This window comes from Ahaetulla prasina, chromosome 3 (genome assembly GCF_028640845.1).
Source record: "Ahaetulla prasina isolate Xishuangbanna chromosome 3, ASM2864084v1, whole genome shotgun sequence".
NCBI lineage: Eukaryota > Metazoa > Chordata > Lepidosauria > Squamata > Colubridae > Ahaetulla > Ahaetulla prasina.
This window is the reverse complement of record NC_080541.1, coordinates 161,945,899-161,964,443: the sequence shown is the minus strand read 5'-3', so window position 1 is coordinate 161,964,443 and position 18,545 is coordinate 161,945,899. Positions and strand designations below refer to the sequence as shown.

General features: G+C 38.2%; 1 protein-coding gene across 1 annotated transcript in view; it reads left to right on the top strand.

Annotated features, from left to right (window-relative positions):
* PDE4B (phosphodiesterase 4B) overlaps positions 1–18,545 on the top strand; it is a 304,494-nt gene that overhangs the window by 52,228 nt on the left and 233,721 nt on the right. The window contains exon 4 of the mRNA XM_058177096.1: positions 275–277. Within this exon, the coding sequence (XP_058033079.1) occupies positions 275–277 (3 nt within the window). The remainder of the gene's footprint in view (positions 1–274; positions 278–18,545) is intronic.

The window sequence follows — 18,545 nt, the reverse complement described above, 5'->3', positions numbered from 1 at the left end:
AGGGGTGCCTGCAGAGGGTCTAAAAAAATCAGTATGGCCACACAATTGAAGCCTTGAATGTTTTCCACATGTTTAAATATCATACAATGAAGCAGCGCTTTATTCATGCAGTTGCAACTGATATTTTTATGCTTTGACCTCCCCCAGCCTATGGAGGCTGCTGAGTGAGGATATTTTTTTTGTTTTGTTATCTCAGGACAAAGTAGAACAAATGGGACAGTGATTTTTATTCCATGTTTTGATTATAGACTATCTTCAAACTATTTTGAAGAAGTGGGTGAGTAAGAGTAATAACAGTGTGAGGCTATTTTCGGAATGTTATGTTTGGTATTAGATCTGTTTCATGTTCTGTTCCACAGTACAGTGTAGGGTCAATCCAAGCTTGAAAAACAGATATCATATAATCTGTATTATATGATTTAGATTTTGAGGTAGAAAAACATTAATGAATTAGATTAATCTCAAATTCCCCTTGAGGTTATATAGACTTAAGAGTATTTATGGTTAATTCCTTACTTAGTTCTACATTTAAAATCTTTTCTGGCCTCTATTAATTTATTTCAACTGATTGAAGCAGAAAGATATATCAATAATTGTATGCAGTCATTGGCCTTGAACATCCTGTTCAATCTTTATTTTGTTTATCCTGGCAGTAAAATACTCGGTTGCTTATAGGGGCTTTCTGGAAGATGCAATTATTGATTTTTTTAAAATGACGTTCTTGAACAACAGATAAATAATCTATAATTTTCTCAATAATTTGACATAACTACCTTTCAGCACATTTCCTTGCATGTACTTTGTTTATTGTTTTCCCTCCTGTTTACTATTATAAAGAAACTAGCCTCTGTATTTGTTATTATAAGAATAAATATAATGGCTAGTTTCTTTATAAAACAATTAATATAATAATAATGCAATTATTATAATAAACATAGATTAAATAATTCAACCATCAAATCATTTTAATTCCCTCCCTTTGTTCAAGTTTAGTAAGGGGCTTTTTCCAATGTAAATGTAGATAGAAATAAATGTATTGCTGAACACATGGGAATTCTTGCCTATCAGAAATGATATTACTTAACCATTGCTATTCTTAAAACAACTTTTAACTGAGCAGTCACTTTCACTGGACAGGCCATGTAAACTGAGAATGTTAACTGAGAATTTTGAAAGTTTCAGTCCCAATTTTCAGACACCTGATCAGGAAGATTGAACACAAAACCTTTTTCCTGCTTGAGTGATTATATACCTATACAGTATATAGATAACATAATTTTTAACATTTCTCTTTTCAAAGTTGCAATAGAAAAAAAACCCTATATATTTGTATCTTAAAATAGTTTTATTGTGAAATGTGAGATTATTTGAGATAAAAACTTACTGCTTTACAACACAAGAGGGCATTGCTGCTTCTTTTTTCGCCTGTGATAAGGTGGTATTACTTGTTCTTAATAAAATACTTGTTCCATTAATTATAGTCATGATGTATAAAATGTTTATGAAACCATCTTTTTAAAGCATGTTTGAATTTAATGTTAGATGTTGTACTTGGTATAAATTTATACAGTACTATATTGCAATGTTTTAATAGCAAAACCATTATCCTGATCTATAAGGAAAAAAATAAATGTCATAATTAGACATTACTTGCATTTTTGAGATAAATCAAATATACACAATACTGGGAGTTGGGTGTTATAAAAGATGAAGAAAAGATGGGGAAAATCTGACTTTTGGTTGGATTCATACAAAGGGATAAAGAACCCATATAAACCTAAGAACCTTTTCACATGTGACATTTGTACTAGTCCAGGATAAGCACGATGCCTTTTGCTTACAGCATAAGGGCTTTCTGAAGTTGTCAATTATCTTTTGGTTCAGCTGTGATGCTGCCCAAAATACTTGTTTTATGTTGTTGAAACCGGAGTTGTGAGATAGTTTCCTATCAGTTCTCAACTTGTGCTGCCTTTAGATCCCTTTTTCTCATTTTGGCAAAATAAAAGGGCTTGACACCTTATCCAATTTCACCTTGTTTTTTAAACCGAGTGACTGCTTTTCATAGAGAAATACTAAGTGGGAAATGAAGAGAATGAAAGCTGGAGATGGGGTGGTGAAAAGCTCATAGAATATACTAAATATTGTAAGGATGACAACAATGAGGATAATTGCAGGGTAAAATGAAAAGCTTCTGCAGAGACTTTGGGAATTGAACTTGGCAATGTAGAAGGTTCTCTTAAGTAATATTCCAGTTTCAAATTACACTTCAGACTGTTGAGACAAATTTGCAATAGGTGAGATTCTATGATGTTTGAACATTTTAATCTCCATTTTTATTTGGAGATTTATTATTTGAAATATACAGATTTTTTAATAGCAGAACAAAAAGAAAGATAGCAACTTCTTTTAAAATTTACAAAGGAAGAAATTAATTTCAGGTAGTGAAAGTTGTTTAGTTCATAGATAAAGAGAAACTTTTCAGTGAAATACGGAGGTCAGTTTATTATCATTCATATTTTCATTATTTTTTATTTTATGATTATTTTGCTATATTTGATTCTTGCAGACAATGATAATTTAAAATTTCCAATAAAAGATCATTATGATAGGCTGCCCTATTGGGCTGAATTTCATAATATCCCTCTTAGCTTTTTTAATTGGGGAGTTCTTAACTCTTTTACCAATAACTTCTCCCTTCAGCCAAGTCCTAAAAAAATAGAAAGTAAAATGTGCTATATCTTCATAGATACAATACTTAATAAACCTTATACCAGTGATGTAACCAAGCATTCAGGTATATGAGAAAGGTTTATATGAGAATTTCCCTTATTAAGTCAATGAAGCCTCTGTAATTTTAAAAAAAAGAATCTATTGGGAAAAGAGAAAATAAGAGAAAAAAGAGAAAATCAACAATCATAGATATATAATTTCAAATGAAGAAGCTATAGTTAGCACAGCTACAAAACATCTGTGATCTTATCTTTCAATATTTGTTCTAAGAACACCTCAAAGAAGATGGTTGGAGAGAAATACTCAGGCTCTTCCTTGTAAATGTTGATTGATAGCTCTTCCTGGTCCTCTAGCAGGATCCTCACTTTCATAGGATGCAGAGACGGAATGTTGTCCTTTGTGAAAAGCAAAAAACTCTGTTTTTCATGGCCCGAGATTAGCCAGTAAATCAGAAATGATCTAGGGCTAAACCTTCCTTACTTGGTGGAATAATAAAAGCTCAATCTGGTTGTCATTGGCGTAAATGGGATTGCATGGCAGAAGCTTTTAGAGGAAACAAAACTAAATTCCATTTCTTTAGATCTCAGCATGGGATTAGTTAATTGGGTGTTTTAGGAACACTGTTGTGCCATTCCAAAACATGGGGGATGTCACAACATCAATTAATTCTGTCTATATATTTTATTGTAATTGTTCTTCAGTATTTGAGTGGTTATTCTCCACTCTGGTGAGAAACAGCAGTCAGGATGATGGGGTTGACCTGTCCGCCAAGCTTGCAAGGACCGAGTCTGCAACTGTTTAAGCCCCGCCTCTTCCTCTTGGGCTCCAGTTTTTGACTCGGTCCCAAGCTGGACGAACGTGTCTTTCTGTGCTCTTAAATTTTTTTTCTCTTCTACCAGCAAGTATCAAGTTCAGAGGATTCATTCCAGCGTGGAGGGCTTCTTATGCCTGATTCTGCTGAAGGCCGTGGACAGGCTTGAGCTGCAATTTAGCAGCATATAAAGCAGCGATCTTTGCCTTGGGGCAAGCTGCGACTTTTCTAAAGGCTGATTTTGGCACCTCATTGCCTCTCACATTACCGGCCTTTTCAAGGAGGGCTCAGCCGCTGGAGGTTTTCCGCTCTACTTTCCAACAGCTTTGAGTGAGATTGGAGGCGCACGCAGAGAGCTGAGCGGCGCTTATCTTTCCGATCTCTTTTTCCCCTCTGCTGCTTGACTTTGCGTGGCTTGCCTTTGCATCGGAGGAGTGAGCTGAGCGGCGTCGGATCGCTGCGAAGCCCATAAGTCGCTGTTGGTGCAGGGGGCGAGGCACCTACCTGGGCTTTAACCTCCATAGCTCATTGAGCAGCGTACTGCCACAGGAGCGTTAAATTTGGCGCAAAAGTTTTGGACGCCATTTTGGGGATGTTCTCTCTTAACGGAGTTATTCCCATATTTCTCCTGCCTCATTTCCGGCTGATATACTCTTAAATAGAGGACAAGCCTCTCAATAGTGATTGTTTTGGCCATTTTACTCCTTTAACCACATTAAGGAGTCCCTCTTTTGCCTGGGCAAGATGGCAGATCAAGCACAGCCCCAGCCCAGAAAGGCTACTTCTAAACGCCGCCATATTGAGGACCCTTTAGAAGGGTCATCAGGGGCTACAACCAGGAAAAAGGGCAGAGGAGACAAACTTCCCTCTCAGGCCCCCACAAGAGAAGAAGCCAGAAGGCACAGAGCCCTGGAAAGGGTGGTTTCTAAAGCACAGCAGCAAGCTCAGGATATTCCTGGCAGTCCTGCTTCTTCCACCCATAGGGACCAAGAGGTCGCTCCTCCCAGAGATAATCCTCCCAACTGGTCTCCTAACCGTTCAGTCTCAACTCCTCAAATTGACCCTGCTCCTTTATTTCAAGATTTGTCTCAACAAACTTGCCAGCAACCTGCTATCTCATCTCCTATTCCAGTCTCTGGCATTAACATTAATCCAGTCCCTCAACCTATACCTCAGGGTACAGGAGATTTTTCCAATATGCAATTACCACCCACTTTTGGAGCTCTCATTGCAGAGGCTATCAAGTCTAGCTTAGTCCAATGTATTCCCCAACTGGCAGCTCCCTCTTCTGCGGGGGTCCAGACTCACCAAACCTTTTACTGAGCAGACCTTTTGGTTTCTGAACTAGATGGTCATCATTCCCCAGAACATTGGGACCATGACTCCCTACTTGAGGAGGGAATTCTTCCAGATGATGCTCTTTCTGAAGATGAAGGCTTAGATTCTGACCAGCCACCCTTTGTAGGTCTGTTTAAGCCTCAATTATTTAAATCTCTCCTATATAAGGCACAGGTTTCGACCGGCTTAGGAGATGCTTCCTCTTCTAAGAACCGTAATCCAGCAGGGGAAGGCCCTTCAGGTTCACTTTTTTCAGAACCATCTACTTCTAATGATATGGTTCCAGCACCTAAACTTTTCACTGAAGTGGTGCAGCACCAATGGGTAGCCCCAGGATCCGGCCCTTATCCAAACTCTATTGACAAACATCTTTATAATATGGCACCAGAGATGTCTAACCTGTTACAGGTTCCCACAGTAGACACTCTCATAGTAGCTCTGGCTTCATCCACTCATCTCACGGGACCGCCCGAGGAATCCCTCCACCCTGAGGACAAATGGGCGGAAAAGATCTTAGTCAAAGGACATCAAGCAGCAGCATGGTCGGTCAAAGCAGCAGCTTCTGCTTCTTTCTTCAACAGAGCCACCATCATCTGGCTCAAACAATTGCAAGCTAGAACCCCACCTGCTGATACTAGGTCTCACCAAGACCTCAACAAGATTATAGCTGCACTGGAGTATTCTTCTGATACTACTCTCAATGCTATTAGATTTGCCTCCAAGGCAGTGGGGTCCTTCATCACTTCCCGCAGACTATTGTGTCTTAGGAATTGGCAAGCGAATAACAGAAATAAATGGAGACTAGCTTCTTCTCCCTTCTCAGGAGATAAATTATTTGAAGCTTCATTGGATCCTATTCTCATCGAAACCCGCGACAAGCAGAAGATCCTTCCCTCTCTTTCGAGACGCTCAGATGCTCGAGCTTCATCATACTCACGCCAGCAGTCCTTTCGTCAATCAGACTCTTCCTTCTACCAGTCCAGAAATCAAAGACTATTTCAGTCCAGAGGGAACTTCTCCCAGGAAGGCCAGGTCAGATCCAATCCCAAATACCCCTCCAAGAAACCTTTCACGGGTGGTAGGGGTAGGGGATTTCGCAGATCCAGATAAATCCCTTTCCTCCCTTCCCATAGGCGGCAGGCTTATCCATTTCGCTGATCAATGGGATCTTTCTATTTCTGATGCTTGGGTTAGACATGCAATTCGATTTGGCCTTTTCATAGAATTCCACTCCTCCCCTCCGAGGTTTTTCCTACCATGTCCGGTTTCCGCAACAGGGATGACCGAAGAGTTACAGAGGAAGCCATCCTTCATCTGTTGCAAATCAACGCCATTCAGCAGGTTCCCCTTCCCCAACGGGGTCAGGGATTCTATTCACACCTGTTTGTGGTACGCAAATCCTGGGGGGTTGGAGAGCAATCCTAGATCTAAAATCACTAAATCGTTATGTTTTATATCGGAAATTTAAAATGCAGTCCCTTCATTCTATTCTGGAGTCCATCAGACCAGGGGATTTCCTATCTTCCATTGACCTCACGGAGGCTTACTTCCATATTCCTATAGCTCAAGAACATAGGAAATTCCTTAGGTTCTCCTACAAAGGAGAACATTACCAATACACCGCCTTGCCCTTTGGGTTGTCATCGGCCCCTAAGGTGTTTTCTAAGGTTCTAGGAGCCCTGATTGGCCACATACGCTCTAGACCCACTCGCATACAATTTTACCTTGATGACCTTCTCATCCTCTCTAATTTGGCCTTGACAGCTCACTCTGATCTGTCGTATACCATAGAAGTCCTCCAAACACATGGGTTCTCCATAAATTGGGAAAAAAGCCATCTCTCACCCTCTGCAAGGCTTCTTCATTTGGGGGCGGAGATTGACACGCATCTCTCCATGTTATATCTATCCCAAGAGCGTCAGGACAGTCTGAAACAATTGGCAGAAAGAACCATTCAGGCTCGTTCAGTATCTCTTAAATCCCTTTCTCAACTATTGGGGAAAATGGTGTCTACCTTCGGCATTGTTCCTTGGTCTCGCCTCCACAGCAGGGATCTTCAATGGATGCTCCTTCCGTACCAGAAACAACACTTAGCCACTTCACTGCAACTGGTTCATCTTCCTCAGTCAGTACACGTATCTCTTCACTGGTGGACCACCGAGGCCATCTCCAAAGGTACCAGGTTCAGGGAACCAACCAGACTCATCCTCACCACAGATGCGAGTCTCACGGGATGGGGAGCACATCTAGGACATCGGATGGCTCAGGGCACTTGGTCCCTTCACGAGCAGACCCTCCCCATCAATCTGTTAGAACTGATAGCCATTTATCTAGTTCTACTACACTTCAGCAACCAAGTTGCAGGACAAGATATTCTGATTCTCAAGACAATGTATCAGCGAAGGCCCACTTAAACAAGTGGGGAAGGACTCACTCAAAATCACTCAAGGTTAGGCCAATGGGCAGAACGTCACCTCCTCTCCATTCGAGCGGATCATATCTTGGGAGAGGCCAACGTCCAAGCAGATGCCCTCAGCAGGCAGAGGATAGACCAAACAGAATGGAGTCTTCCTCAGGATCTTTTCATGGAGATAGTTCACCAGTTCGGTACTCCGGAAGTAGATCTGTTCGCTTCAGAGACGAATCATCAGCTTCCACAGTTCTTCACCAGATTCCATTCCCCCAGAGCAGAGGGGGTGAATGCTCTATGTTCTCCTTGGCCCCCGGGCTTTCTTTATGCATTCCCTCCACTTCCACTTATCCATAGGGTGATTCACAAATTGATAGAAGAAAAAGCGGAGTTAATACTCGTCACACCACATTGGTCTCGGAGACCATGGTTTGCGGACCTTCTAGCTCTATCAGTCGCCAAACACTGGAGAATTCCGAACAATAAGATTCAACTGCTGCAGGGGGCAATGTCTCATCCGGAACCTCAATGGTTTCAATTAACTGTTTGGAGGCTGAGCGGGACATTTTAACTCAATTTAACATTCCTGCCGAGGCTATTCCTATGATCCAGGCATCTCGTCGTTCCTCAACCATTCGTATCTACCAGACTACTTGGAGGAGCTTTGTTCGGTGGTGTCGTAGGAGAGAGGTTACTCCCACGCAAGCAGAGATTCCTCGCATCATCGGGTCTAACTTGTCAGGAGGGCCTAACTTCTGGTTTATCGTCGAATACTCTCCGAAGGCAGGTGGCAGCCATATCTTCTGTTCTCACCTGCACCAAATCCAATTCTTTGGCTTCTCACTCAGTCATTCGCAAATTTCTTAGGGGAGCTTCCAATCTTCACCCACCTACAGTCCACAGATATCCTTCTTGGGATCTCAATAAGGTTCTCTCGGCCTTGACAAAGTCTCCATTTGAGCCTCTTCGGGAGGTTTCCCTCAGATTCCTAACTCTGAAGGTGTGTTTCCTTGTAGCTATCACGTCGGCTTGTCGTATTTCAGAGATAGCGGCCCTGTCTGTACACCAGGACCTCTGCATTTTCCACCCAGACAGGGTCGTCTTACGCTTAGATCCTACTTTCATGCCCAAGATTAATACCCTTTTCCACCGATCCCAGGAACTTGTCCTCCTAATTTTTGTCCAAATCCATCTCACCATCTTGAAGCTCTATGGCACACATTGGATGTCCGCCGGGCTATCAAGATTTACCTACAATGCACTTTAACTATTAGAAAGACAGAAGCTCTCTTTGTATCTTTCCTTCCTGCTTCCTTGGGTCTCAAGGTCTCAGGCCCTACAATAGGTAGATGGATCAAATCGACTATCGCGTCAGCCTATGATACTCAACTCCTGCCTAGACCTTCCAATATTACTGCACACTCAACTCGAAGCGCTGCAACATCGGCAGCCTGGTCTACTCAAGCCCCTTTACACGAGGTCTGCAGGGCTGCAACATGGACCACTCCTACGCCCTTCATTTGTCATTACAAACTAGAGGCATATGCCTCATCAGATGCAGCATTCGGCAGGAGGGTGTTACAACATGTCCTTGAGGCATAGTAGGACGACGGCTGGCATTTTCCCACCTGACTGGACAACAAGCTTTGGTATGTCCCATCATCCTGACTGCCGTTTCTCACCGGAGTGGAGAATGGGGCGTTGGACTTACCTGACATGCCCTTTCTCACGACAGTGAAAATGGCAGTCAGCTCCTCCCTACATGGGCTGGCCTCTAGCCAAAGGGGGGGATGGCAATCACTAACTGTTTTTACTTTCAGAAAGACACGCCAGTCTGCAATAGTCCCTTCACCAAAAACTGGAGCCCAAGAGGAAGAGGCGGGGCTTAAATAGTTGCAGACTCGGTCCTTGCAAGCTTGATGGACAGTCAACCCCATCATCCTGATTGCCGTTTTCACCATCGTGAGAAAGGGCGTGTCAGGTAAGTCAAACGCCCCATTTTCCAAAGCACCAGAAGGCAAGACAAGAAACAATGGATGGAAACTAATCAAGGAGAGAAGCAACATGGAATTAAGGAAGAACTTCCTAACAGTGAGGACAATTAACCAATGGAACAGCTTGCCTTCACAAGTTCTAGGTGCTTAATCACTGGAGGTTTTTTAAAAAAAACTGGACAGATACCTGTTTGAATAGGGGTTTTTTTTCTTGAGCAGGAAGTTGGACTAGAACACCTCTAAGGTCCCTTTCAGTTCTATTCTGATTGACTGATTTTGGCTCTTCTAGTAGAATCAATTACAATATGTTATTCAGATTTGTACATAATTGTCTCACACTCTAGTTCCTTTCCCCGCTTAGCTCTCCCTTGCCCTTTACCCCAACTCCAAGCATACCAGTTCTTAGAACCTGGTGTGCATATTTTTTGTTCTTATTGGTCCATTTTTAAAATTGTTCTAAAACAATGAGTGGGAAATTCCAATAGAAATTCCACCTTGTTTTTAAAAATGGTTTTAGAACAATGACTGAGAAGATAAAAATGGATTATTCTAAAGCACGGGTGTCAAACTTGATCGCGTCATATGACATCATGTGATGTATCATGATTTTTTTGCCTTTGCGGGGCCAGGGTTGGCGTGTCCTTTTCATGATGCATCCGGCCTGTGGGCCGCCAGTTTGACTCCCCTGTTCTAAAGGCTGTAAGTCAAACTTGCAGAATTTCATGGTGAAATAATTCATTTTTAAAATGAAGAATTAAAAAAGGGTTCAGTAATTACTTGGTAGAAAAGAAATTAAAGTTGCAGAACATATTTCAAAATGTTATTTCGAAATATTTTGGTAATGGTAGGCAAAGAAAAAGTGGGCAAGGAGAGCTCATTCAGTTCTTAAAGCCAAACACACAAATGCTGTGGAAGGAAGTTCTACCTTTAGCAAATAGTGACTTAATAGATTAAGGAAATATGGATGAAAAGGATTAGAGGATTCAGTATGCTGACCTGGGAGATACATGCATTTCTCCTTCTTAATTTGTAATTAAAGAAATACATACCCCCAACTTGTCTCCAGCATTAGTTGAATTAGAAATTCTCTGAAAGGACAGGCTCAAGAAAGGTCATCTGCCAAGTTAAGAATGAATTTCACTTTTTTTTTAATATGAACAGTGCATAAGTTATCCTTTTATTCTACTCGAAATAAAGTTTTTGTTTTTTTCATAGCACTTGAAATGTAAGGAATAAAGTGAGCAGATAAAGGAGACAATAATTGGGCTAAAAATTTTCGATATGCAATAGAATTGGATAAATGGCAGAAACTGTGGGATAGAAATGTTAAATTAACTATGTCAACTGATATAAAGATCATTTGTATAAAATCTTTTGTGGATGGCATTTTGCACTGGCAAGACTGGCAAAAATGTTTAAAGATAGATCTGCTAAATGTTGGAAGTGCAATCAAACACGTAGTTCATATTACCATATGTGGTAGACAAGCCCAAAAGTTAAAAAATATTGGACAAAAATACATACTTGGTTGGAAAAAATGATAAAACAACACATAGACTTGAAATCTGAGATATTTTTATTGGGCATTTTACTGCAAAAATATGATAAAAGGACTATATATTTGATTTTAGGTGTACTAACTGCAACCAGAATTGTATTTGCATAGCAATGGAAGAATGATGAGATCCCGACAGATGAGAGTGTAATTAAGAAAATATTAGAATGTGTAAAAATTGATAGACTAACGCTTACTATTAAGGATAAAGAAAAAACTGAATATTTTTTGAAATGGGACTTATTTTATCAATGGTTAGACAACAGAAGCAGAAGTTAGAAATGGGGAGACATAAAAAGAGGAAATGTTAAAGTGGAGAGTTGTTAAAGTAGATAATGTTAAATATTATTGTTATTATATTATCAATGTTATTGCGATGAATACTACTGTAAACATTTGGATTATGACTATTTAAAAAAACAATTGTACCCAGACTACACAGTTCAATGGAAATTTAAATTTTATATGTTATATAAATAAAATAAAAAAAATATTAAAAAAAAAGAAATGTAAGGAATAAAGTGCTATCAATATAAATGAAATAATTCAGTGAAATAAGAGAAAAAAATTAACATAAGAGAAATGAAAGCCATTATGGCATAAAACACATTTTCAGTCAGATCTTAAATCCAATATTATTTATCTGATGAGATGTAAAATATATATAGAACTGAGTATATTTGGAGTTTGGGGAGGCACAGAAAAATGCAGAGTTGTATGTTGAAGGGATTTCTGTACAGATTGAACAAATAAATGAAATGAAAATTTCTAGAAAATTTGAATCCAGTTTACCCTGTCCCCTCCGATTTTTGATATTTTTTTTATACAGGAAAAAATCAGTATAATTTGGATCTAAAGTGCTTAAATAATAACCATACTTTAGATCAGTAAAAGATATTGAACATTTTTAACTTCCTTTATTGATCTAAAAGTATGCTTATTATTTTAGGATCATATGAATAGGTTTTGCTCATAAAATATTATGTGGAAAGTTAGATATTAAAGTGTCATTCTTAAACATATGATTTTGATATGTTATATTCAAAATACATATTTTTCATACGAATAGTATACTATTTTTTTCAGGTGCCTTTTTCTTTTGTTCTATGAATCTAAAGAGCCAACAAAAGAAATTAAATTCCAGCATTGTCCAGTTAATTTTTTTTAGTCACAGTTTTATAATTTCAGCTATTTTTTTTTGGAATAAAGTTTTTTTTAATTTTTTAAAGACATACAAACATAAAAGCATCATCCATTCAAATTCCAAATACAATGTGTCGGTAGTGTGTATTAAATTTTGTGCAAACAAGAATTACCTATCATTAGTTTGTTCCTCTGTTTTATCATCAAATTGTAATCAAATATTTTAATTAATCAACCTCTAATAATCCTTCAAGAACAATATTTTGTCTTACTACCCTATTTTGTCCATCATTTTAAAAGAGTTATATCTTTCGATAATTTTAACACGTTAAAGATTACACATTTCTTTTTCATAATTTCCTTTCTAACCATTGATAAAATAAGTCCCATACTTTATAAAACTGTTTATCTTCCTGTTCTCTAATTTCAAATGTCAATTTACTCATTTCTGCACAAATCCATAATTTTCTTCATAATTTCATCCTACAATGGCAGTTTCTCATTTTTCCAATTCCTTGCAAATACAATTCTGGCTGCTGTAATTACATTTACGATCAAATATCTCAGTTCTCTGCTATAGGTTTCAGGTATAATTCCCAATAAAAAAACTTCTGGTTTAAAGTCTATATGTTTCTTTATCATTTTCTCCAACCATGTATGTATTTTAGTCCAATATCTTTTCGCTTCCACGCAAGTCCACCACATATGATAGTAGGATCCAGGTATCTGTTGACATTTCCAACATTTTCCAGATTTATTCTTGAACATCCTGGCTATTCTTGCCGGGGGTATATGCCACCTATAAAACATCTTATACAAATTTTCTTTATATGCAGTAGACATTGTCATCTTGTAATTTTGTGTCCACAGTTTCTGCCATATTTCTAAGTCAATACCATGCCCAAAGTTTTTCCCCCAAGCAATCATAGTCTGAATAAATATATATAAAAAATAATTTTATAGAATACATTTATAAAAATGTCCATAATTCTTTTTCTATTTTAAAAAATTCTACAAGGAAACAATGAAATAAATGATTTACTATTTTTAAAAATGTTTCGCTCAGTTTTTTTCAGATACTTATTTATCCTCTAGACATAGAAAAAAATTATTTATTTATCCAATTTTCATATCCATTCACCTCACAAAACAAATGATTCTGAGTGGCATACAGTAAGAAGTTTAAATTAATTATTTCATTCTATACTGAATTTACTGGGTTTATACAGTATATGAGAAACAACCTGAATTGACATCTGTTAATATTATATCTTAATTAATCAATGATTTTAAAAGGAATATGCATAATTAGCTTTATATATTTTTGTTTTATATCTGATGGAAGAAAGAGAAAAATAGCTCTTGACAAAGCAATTATTGCACAACCAATGCTATTTCATCTTGTGATATTGAGAGATGATGCAGAATAAAATTGACTTGTCTTTCTATAAGATTCAAGAGTGTCCAAAAGAAAATGAAATGTAAAAACCTTTTGAATTTGGACTGTAAGAATCATTAACTACTTCTTAAAACTTTTTAATTTCTACTTTTTATACAGGTAAGTTTTAAAATTTACATCAAAATGACTCATTAATCACTGACATCTTCAGAAACGTACCAATTAGTCATGTTTTGAATCATGACTGTAAACTTTGAAATGTGACTTCTAACTAAAGTCATGACAGGTCATTTGTTCTCACATCATAATTCTAAAATATGTTTTTCCTTGTCCTTGGAGTTATTTTTGTACTATCATTAGCTGGCTAACTGAGATGGGCTGGGGAAAAAAAGCAAGATAATCACTAACAGGCAGGAAAGCTTTAGAATTTTTCAAGCTTCTTTGCTGCAAATTTATAGTTGCAGTTCAGATCTGGTAGTCCTATCTTCGTTAAATTTGCAATTAGCAAAATATTTTTTTAAAAAAGGAATCATTCTGAAAACCTTTTTAAAAATATAATACATAATGCTAAAGTCCCCTGAATAAATTGTGCATGATGAAATAAAAACTATAGCAGAATCCTGAAAATAATGGATTGTCATAAATTAAATTATATTACTGTACTTTTATTTATTAGCTTGGGCTACCAGATCAACAAGTAACTGAAAAGTTGGTTTTGTTCCGAGGCCTGGGATTAGGAAGCTATTCAGCCCCGGTTGTTTTTTCTCTGGGGTGTTTTTAAAGTCTTATGGTTGTTTCTTCTATGTGTTCAGGAGTTCTTGTAATCCTCTTTTATTTTTTTTGTCTTTTATCTATATATATAAAACTGAAAACCACTCACACATTAATCACAAAATCTCCAGAACCGTAAAGCCTACCAACTTGAAATTTGCCATGTATGTTTCTCTTGGCTTCTAGGTCCTCACTAAGAAAGGATTTTTCGAAATGGCCATCAGAGCATTAGTATTTCCTATATTATTATAATACTCTCTGATGCTAATTAGTTAGATGTTCTACTCCTCCTCCCAATTTGAAAATAACTGTGGAGAGAGTGGGATAGCATAGGACAGGCTTCTGTGGGTCAAGCCTCATGGAGAGAAGGGGAGAGGAGAGGGTCTATGGGCCAGCCTGAGGTAGAGAAGGGGAGAGGAGGGGCTTTTGTGGGGCCAGCCTGAGAGAGAGAAGGGGAAAGAAGAGGATCTATGGGTCAAGCCTCATGGAGAGAAGGGGAGAGGAGAGGGTCTATGGGCCGGCCTGAGGGAGAGAAGGGGAGAGGAGGGGCTTTTGTGGGGCCAGCCTGAGAGAGAGAAGGGGGAAGAAGAGGATCTATGGGGTAAGCCTCATGGAGAGAAGGGGAGAGGAGAGGGTCTATGGGCCAGCCTGAGAGAGAGGAGGGGAGAGGAGGGGCTTTTGTGGGGCCAGCCTGAGGGAGAGAAGGGGAAAGAAGAGGATCTATGGGGACAGTCTGAGGGAGAGAAGGGGAGAGGAGAGGATCTATGGGGCCAGCCTGAGGGACAGAAAGGGAGAGGAGAGGCTGATCATAACTACTCATTAATTTTAAGTGTCGATTTATCAAGCCTGATCACATAGTTTCATAGCGGAGCATGGGTATTCAGCTAGTCTTATTATATAAGACACCCAGAGTTGTCTGGAACTAACCAGTCTCTTAATTTAACCAATTTAGTATTATTCTGTATTTTTAATATGCATGATATGAATCTGCATTGTAACAATATTTTTTAAGGAAAACTTGATAAAAAACCAACACTATACAGTAACTGCTGGTATCTCAGATGTTTGATAGAAATTCCCATTGTTCACTTTAGGTTTGATGGTTGATACTGTGTTCTTACTTTTGGATAGAGAGCAATTATCTGAAATCCTATGATTTGAAATAGCAAGCAATAGTTTAATGAATCACCCTGTTAAACATCAAGGAATTTAAGTGTAAAAGATGCTTCTAACCATTTACTTAGCATCTGTGTTCTTCAAAAAAGCTGCATCTTTTTCTCAGAATCCTACAGCTCATTAATTATTGGGGTAATTCAGTGATGAAAATAATAATGGCAATAAGTTTTGTCAACAGGGAAAGGATTTCAGGCGCATTCTGTGGGGCACCCTGAGTTACATGGGACAATAAGGAAACTTGACCAAAGTTTACATCAGTTAAAGTCAGATTTTTTTAAATGTTCAGTTTCATTTTAATTTTTTAAATTTTTTTAAATTTATTTATTTGTTGAGTACGTATTAGATAATATATATAAGTATAAGCATGAATTGAATACATAAAATGAATACAATTAAAGAGAACATTAGGACAGGGATGGTAGGCATGCCCCTTACAGACCTCCTAGGAATGGGGTGAGGTCAACAGTAACCCATCTAAGGTTAAGATTTTGGGGATTTTGGGATGAAACCACAAAGTCAGGTAGTGCATTCCAGGTATTGACCACTCTGTTGCTGAATATTTTCTGTAATCGAGTTTGGTGCGATTTACCTTAAGTTTGTATCTATTGTGTGCTCATGTATTGTTGTGGTTGAAGCTGAAGTAGTCATTGACAGGTAGGACATTGTAGCAGATGATTTTATGAGCTATGCTTAGGTCATACCGAAGATGGAGTAGTTCTAAATTTTCTAAGCCCCAAATTTCAAGTCTGGTGGCATAAGGTATTTTGTTGTGAGTGGAGGAGTGGAGGATTCTTCTTGTGAAATATTTCTGGACACATTCAATTGTATTAATGTCCAATATGCAGTGCAGGTTCCAGACAGACAAGCTGTATTTGAGAATTGGTCTAGCAAATGTTTTGTATGCTCTGGTTAGTACTGTAATATTACCGGAGAAGAAGCTTCACAAGATTAGGCTTACAGCCCTTAATGCCTTTTTTGGCGATGTTGTTACAGTGGCTTTGGCACTTAGATCATTTGATATGAGTACTCCAAGGTCCTTGACAGAATGAGGGTCATCTACAAGGTCATGTCCACTCAGTTTGTATTTTGTGTTCTGATTCTTTTTGCCAATGTGTAAGACAGAGCATTTGTTGGTTGAGATTTGGAGTTGCCAATTTTTTGACCATTCTGACACAAAGTCAAGGTGTTTTTGAAGGGTAGCAGCATTGTTGGTGTTAAATAGTTTTACATCATCGGCGAAGAGAACGCAGTTACTTATAATATGATCACAAAGGTAATTTATGTATAGTATGAAGAGAATGCTTTCTTGGGGGACACCACTATTATTATATTATAGTTATTATACTTTTATTATACATTAGAGTGTAGTAGGAAAAATATATTAGTATATAGTTACATAAAGGAAGAAATTGTATCCTTTTGGACGGTCTGTAAGAGGTAGTGCTAGATGATACAATCTTGCATTGGTTCAGCTCCTTTCTTCAAAGCAGGTCTCAATTAGCCAGGTTCCTGTTCAAAGAGCAGGTGACAGTTGTGGTTAGTGTTGCATCTTTTTCTGAATCGTGAGGCCCCGTACATAGTCATTGATGCACTGGTCATCTCCTGGCTGGATTACTATATGGGGGGTCTAAATGTGGCTACCCTTGAAGCGTATTTGGAAGCTACAATTGGTACAGAATGCAGTGATACAGAAAGTTCTAGAAGCCCTTTGGGTGGCACATATGACCTTGCTGTTATGTGAGTTGCACTGTCTGCCACTTTGCTTTCAGATCCAATTCAAGCTGTTTGTCATCCCTTTTAAAGCCCTTTATGGCATGGGTCCATGGTATCTGAGGAATTGCCTTTCCCTGATGGCACTAACCCACCTTGCTCATTCCAGCGGAAAGGGCCTACTTTGCATCCCATCAACCAAAGAATTTCAGGTGGTGGTATTGATGAGAAGAGCCTTTTCTGCTGTGGTCTCTTGCCCTTTGTCCTAGCAGAGGTGAGTTCTGCCTCCACATTCCTAGCCTTCTGGATGAGCCTAAACACTTGGTTCTGCTGCTTGGCCTGGGGTCCCAATAGGGGCCTGCTACATCGGGGTTGCTGATGGGGTAGAGAAGATTCTCACACCCAAGCCACCCATCATCTTGGTTCTTAATTTTTAATATTTTTTTCCTAATTTTAATTAACGCTTTTAAACTTTTTATTACAGCTGCCCAGAGTTGCTGTATGAGTGAAATGGATGGCATAGAAATTTAATAAATAAAATAACATTTTACTAAAATTGTCTGATCTGTATTGTTTTCATGGATGTATTACAATATTATTAGTCTATATTATAATAGTATAATAACAAAAGGTTAATATTTTTACTTATTCATCAATCTTGCCCTTAATATTAAAATACTTTTCTACAGAACAAGCATGAAAAAAAAAGGTTAAAAAGAGATCAGAGCTGTTTATAACGTCCAATAAAGTCTTTAGGAAAAAAGTTTTTAATTACAATCTACTGTTTCTGGGCAATATAAATGATAGCTTAGTTTGGAAAAGAGAATTACTATGATTAAACACAAGTTTCCTTGACAACCAGCTAGATGTCGTGAATGCTGAATTGTTTGGGAGCTGTATATAGTCTTCAAGATTTCATCTAGAAAGTGATCTTTCTGTTTGCTTACATTTTGGTATGATATTACTAACATTTTGTACAAAAGATTTAGAAGCCTTACAGAATTTTAGAGCCCAGCTCACTAAACTACTGAAGATTAACTAACTGCGTTATTGTTTTGTTGTTTGTGCATTTATTTAAAGACTAGTTTGTCCATTGAACCATGAGAATGTGCCAACAATACTGGAAAGGGTTATTTAAGGCCATGTGCCTTTTAGATAAGCTTCAAGTACTCTGTTGCAAGAATTTATTACATGCACACATCCCCATGATGTTATTTTGTTTCAGGAGTGGAAAACATTATGCAGAATATAGAAAAGTAATAAGAAATAATAAACCAAAGGAAGTAAAGACATGAGAATAAGAAAAAGAAAAGGAAACATAGCTAAATCTAGTTTATGCCCACACTGTTTATTCCCAAAAACTTCAACCAAAAACTGTCTACTATTGACCTCACCCCATTCCTAAAAGGACTATAAGGGGCGTGCATAAGAAGACAAAAGTGCCTACCGTTCCTGTCCTATTGTTCCCTTTCACTGTTCACTGTACCCCATTTCTTTCTGTCCTTGCA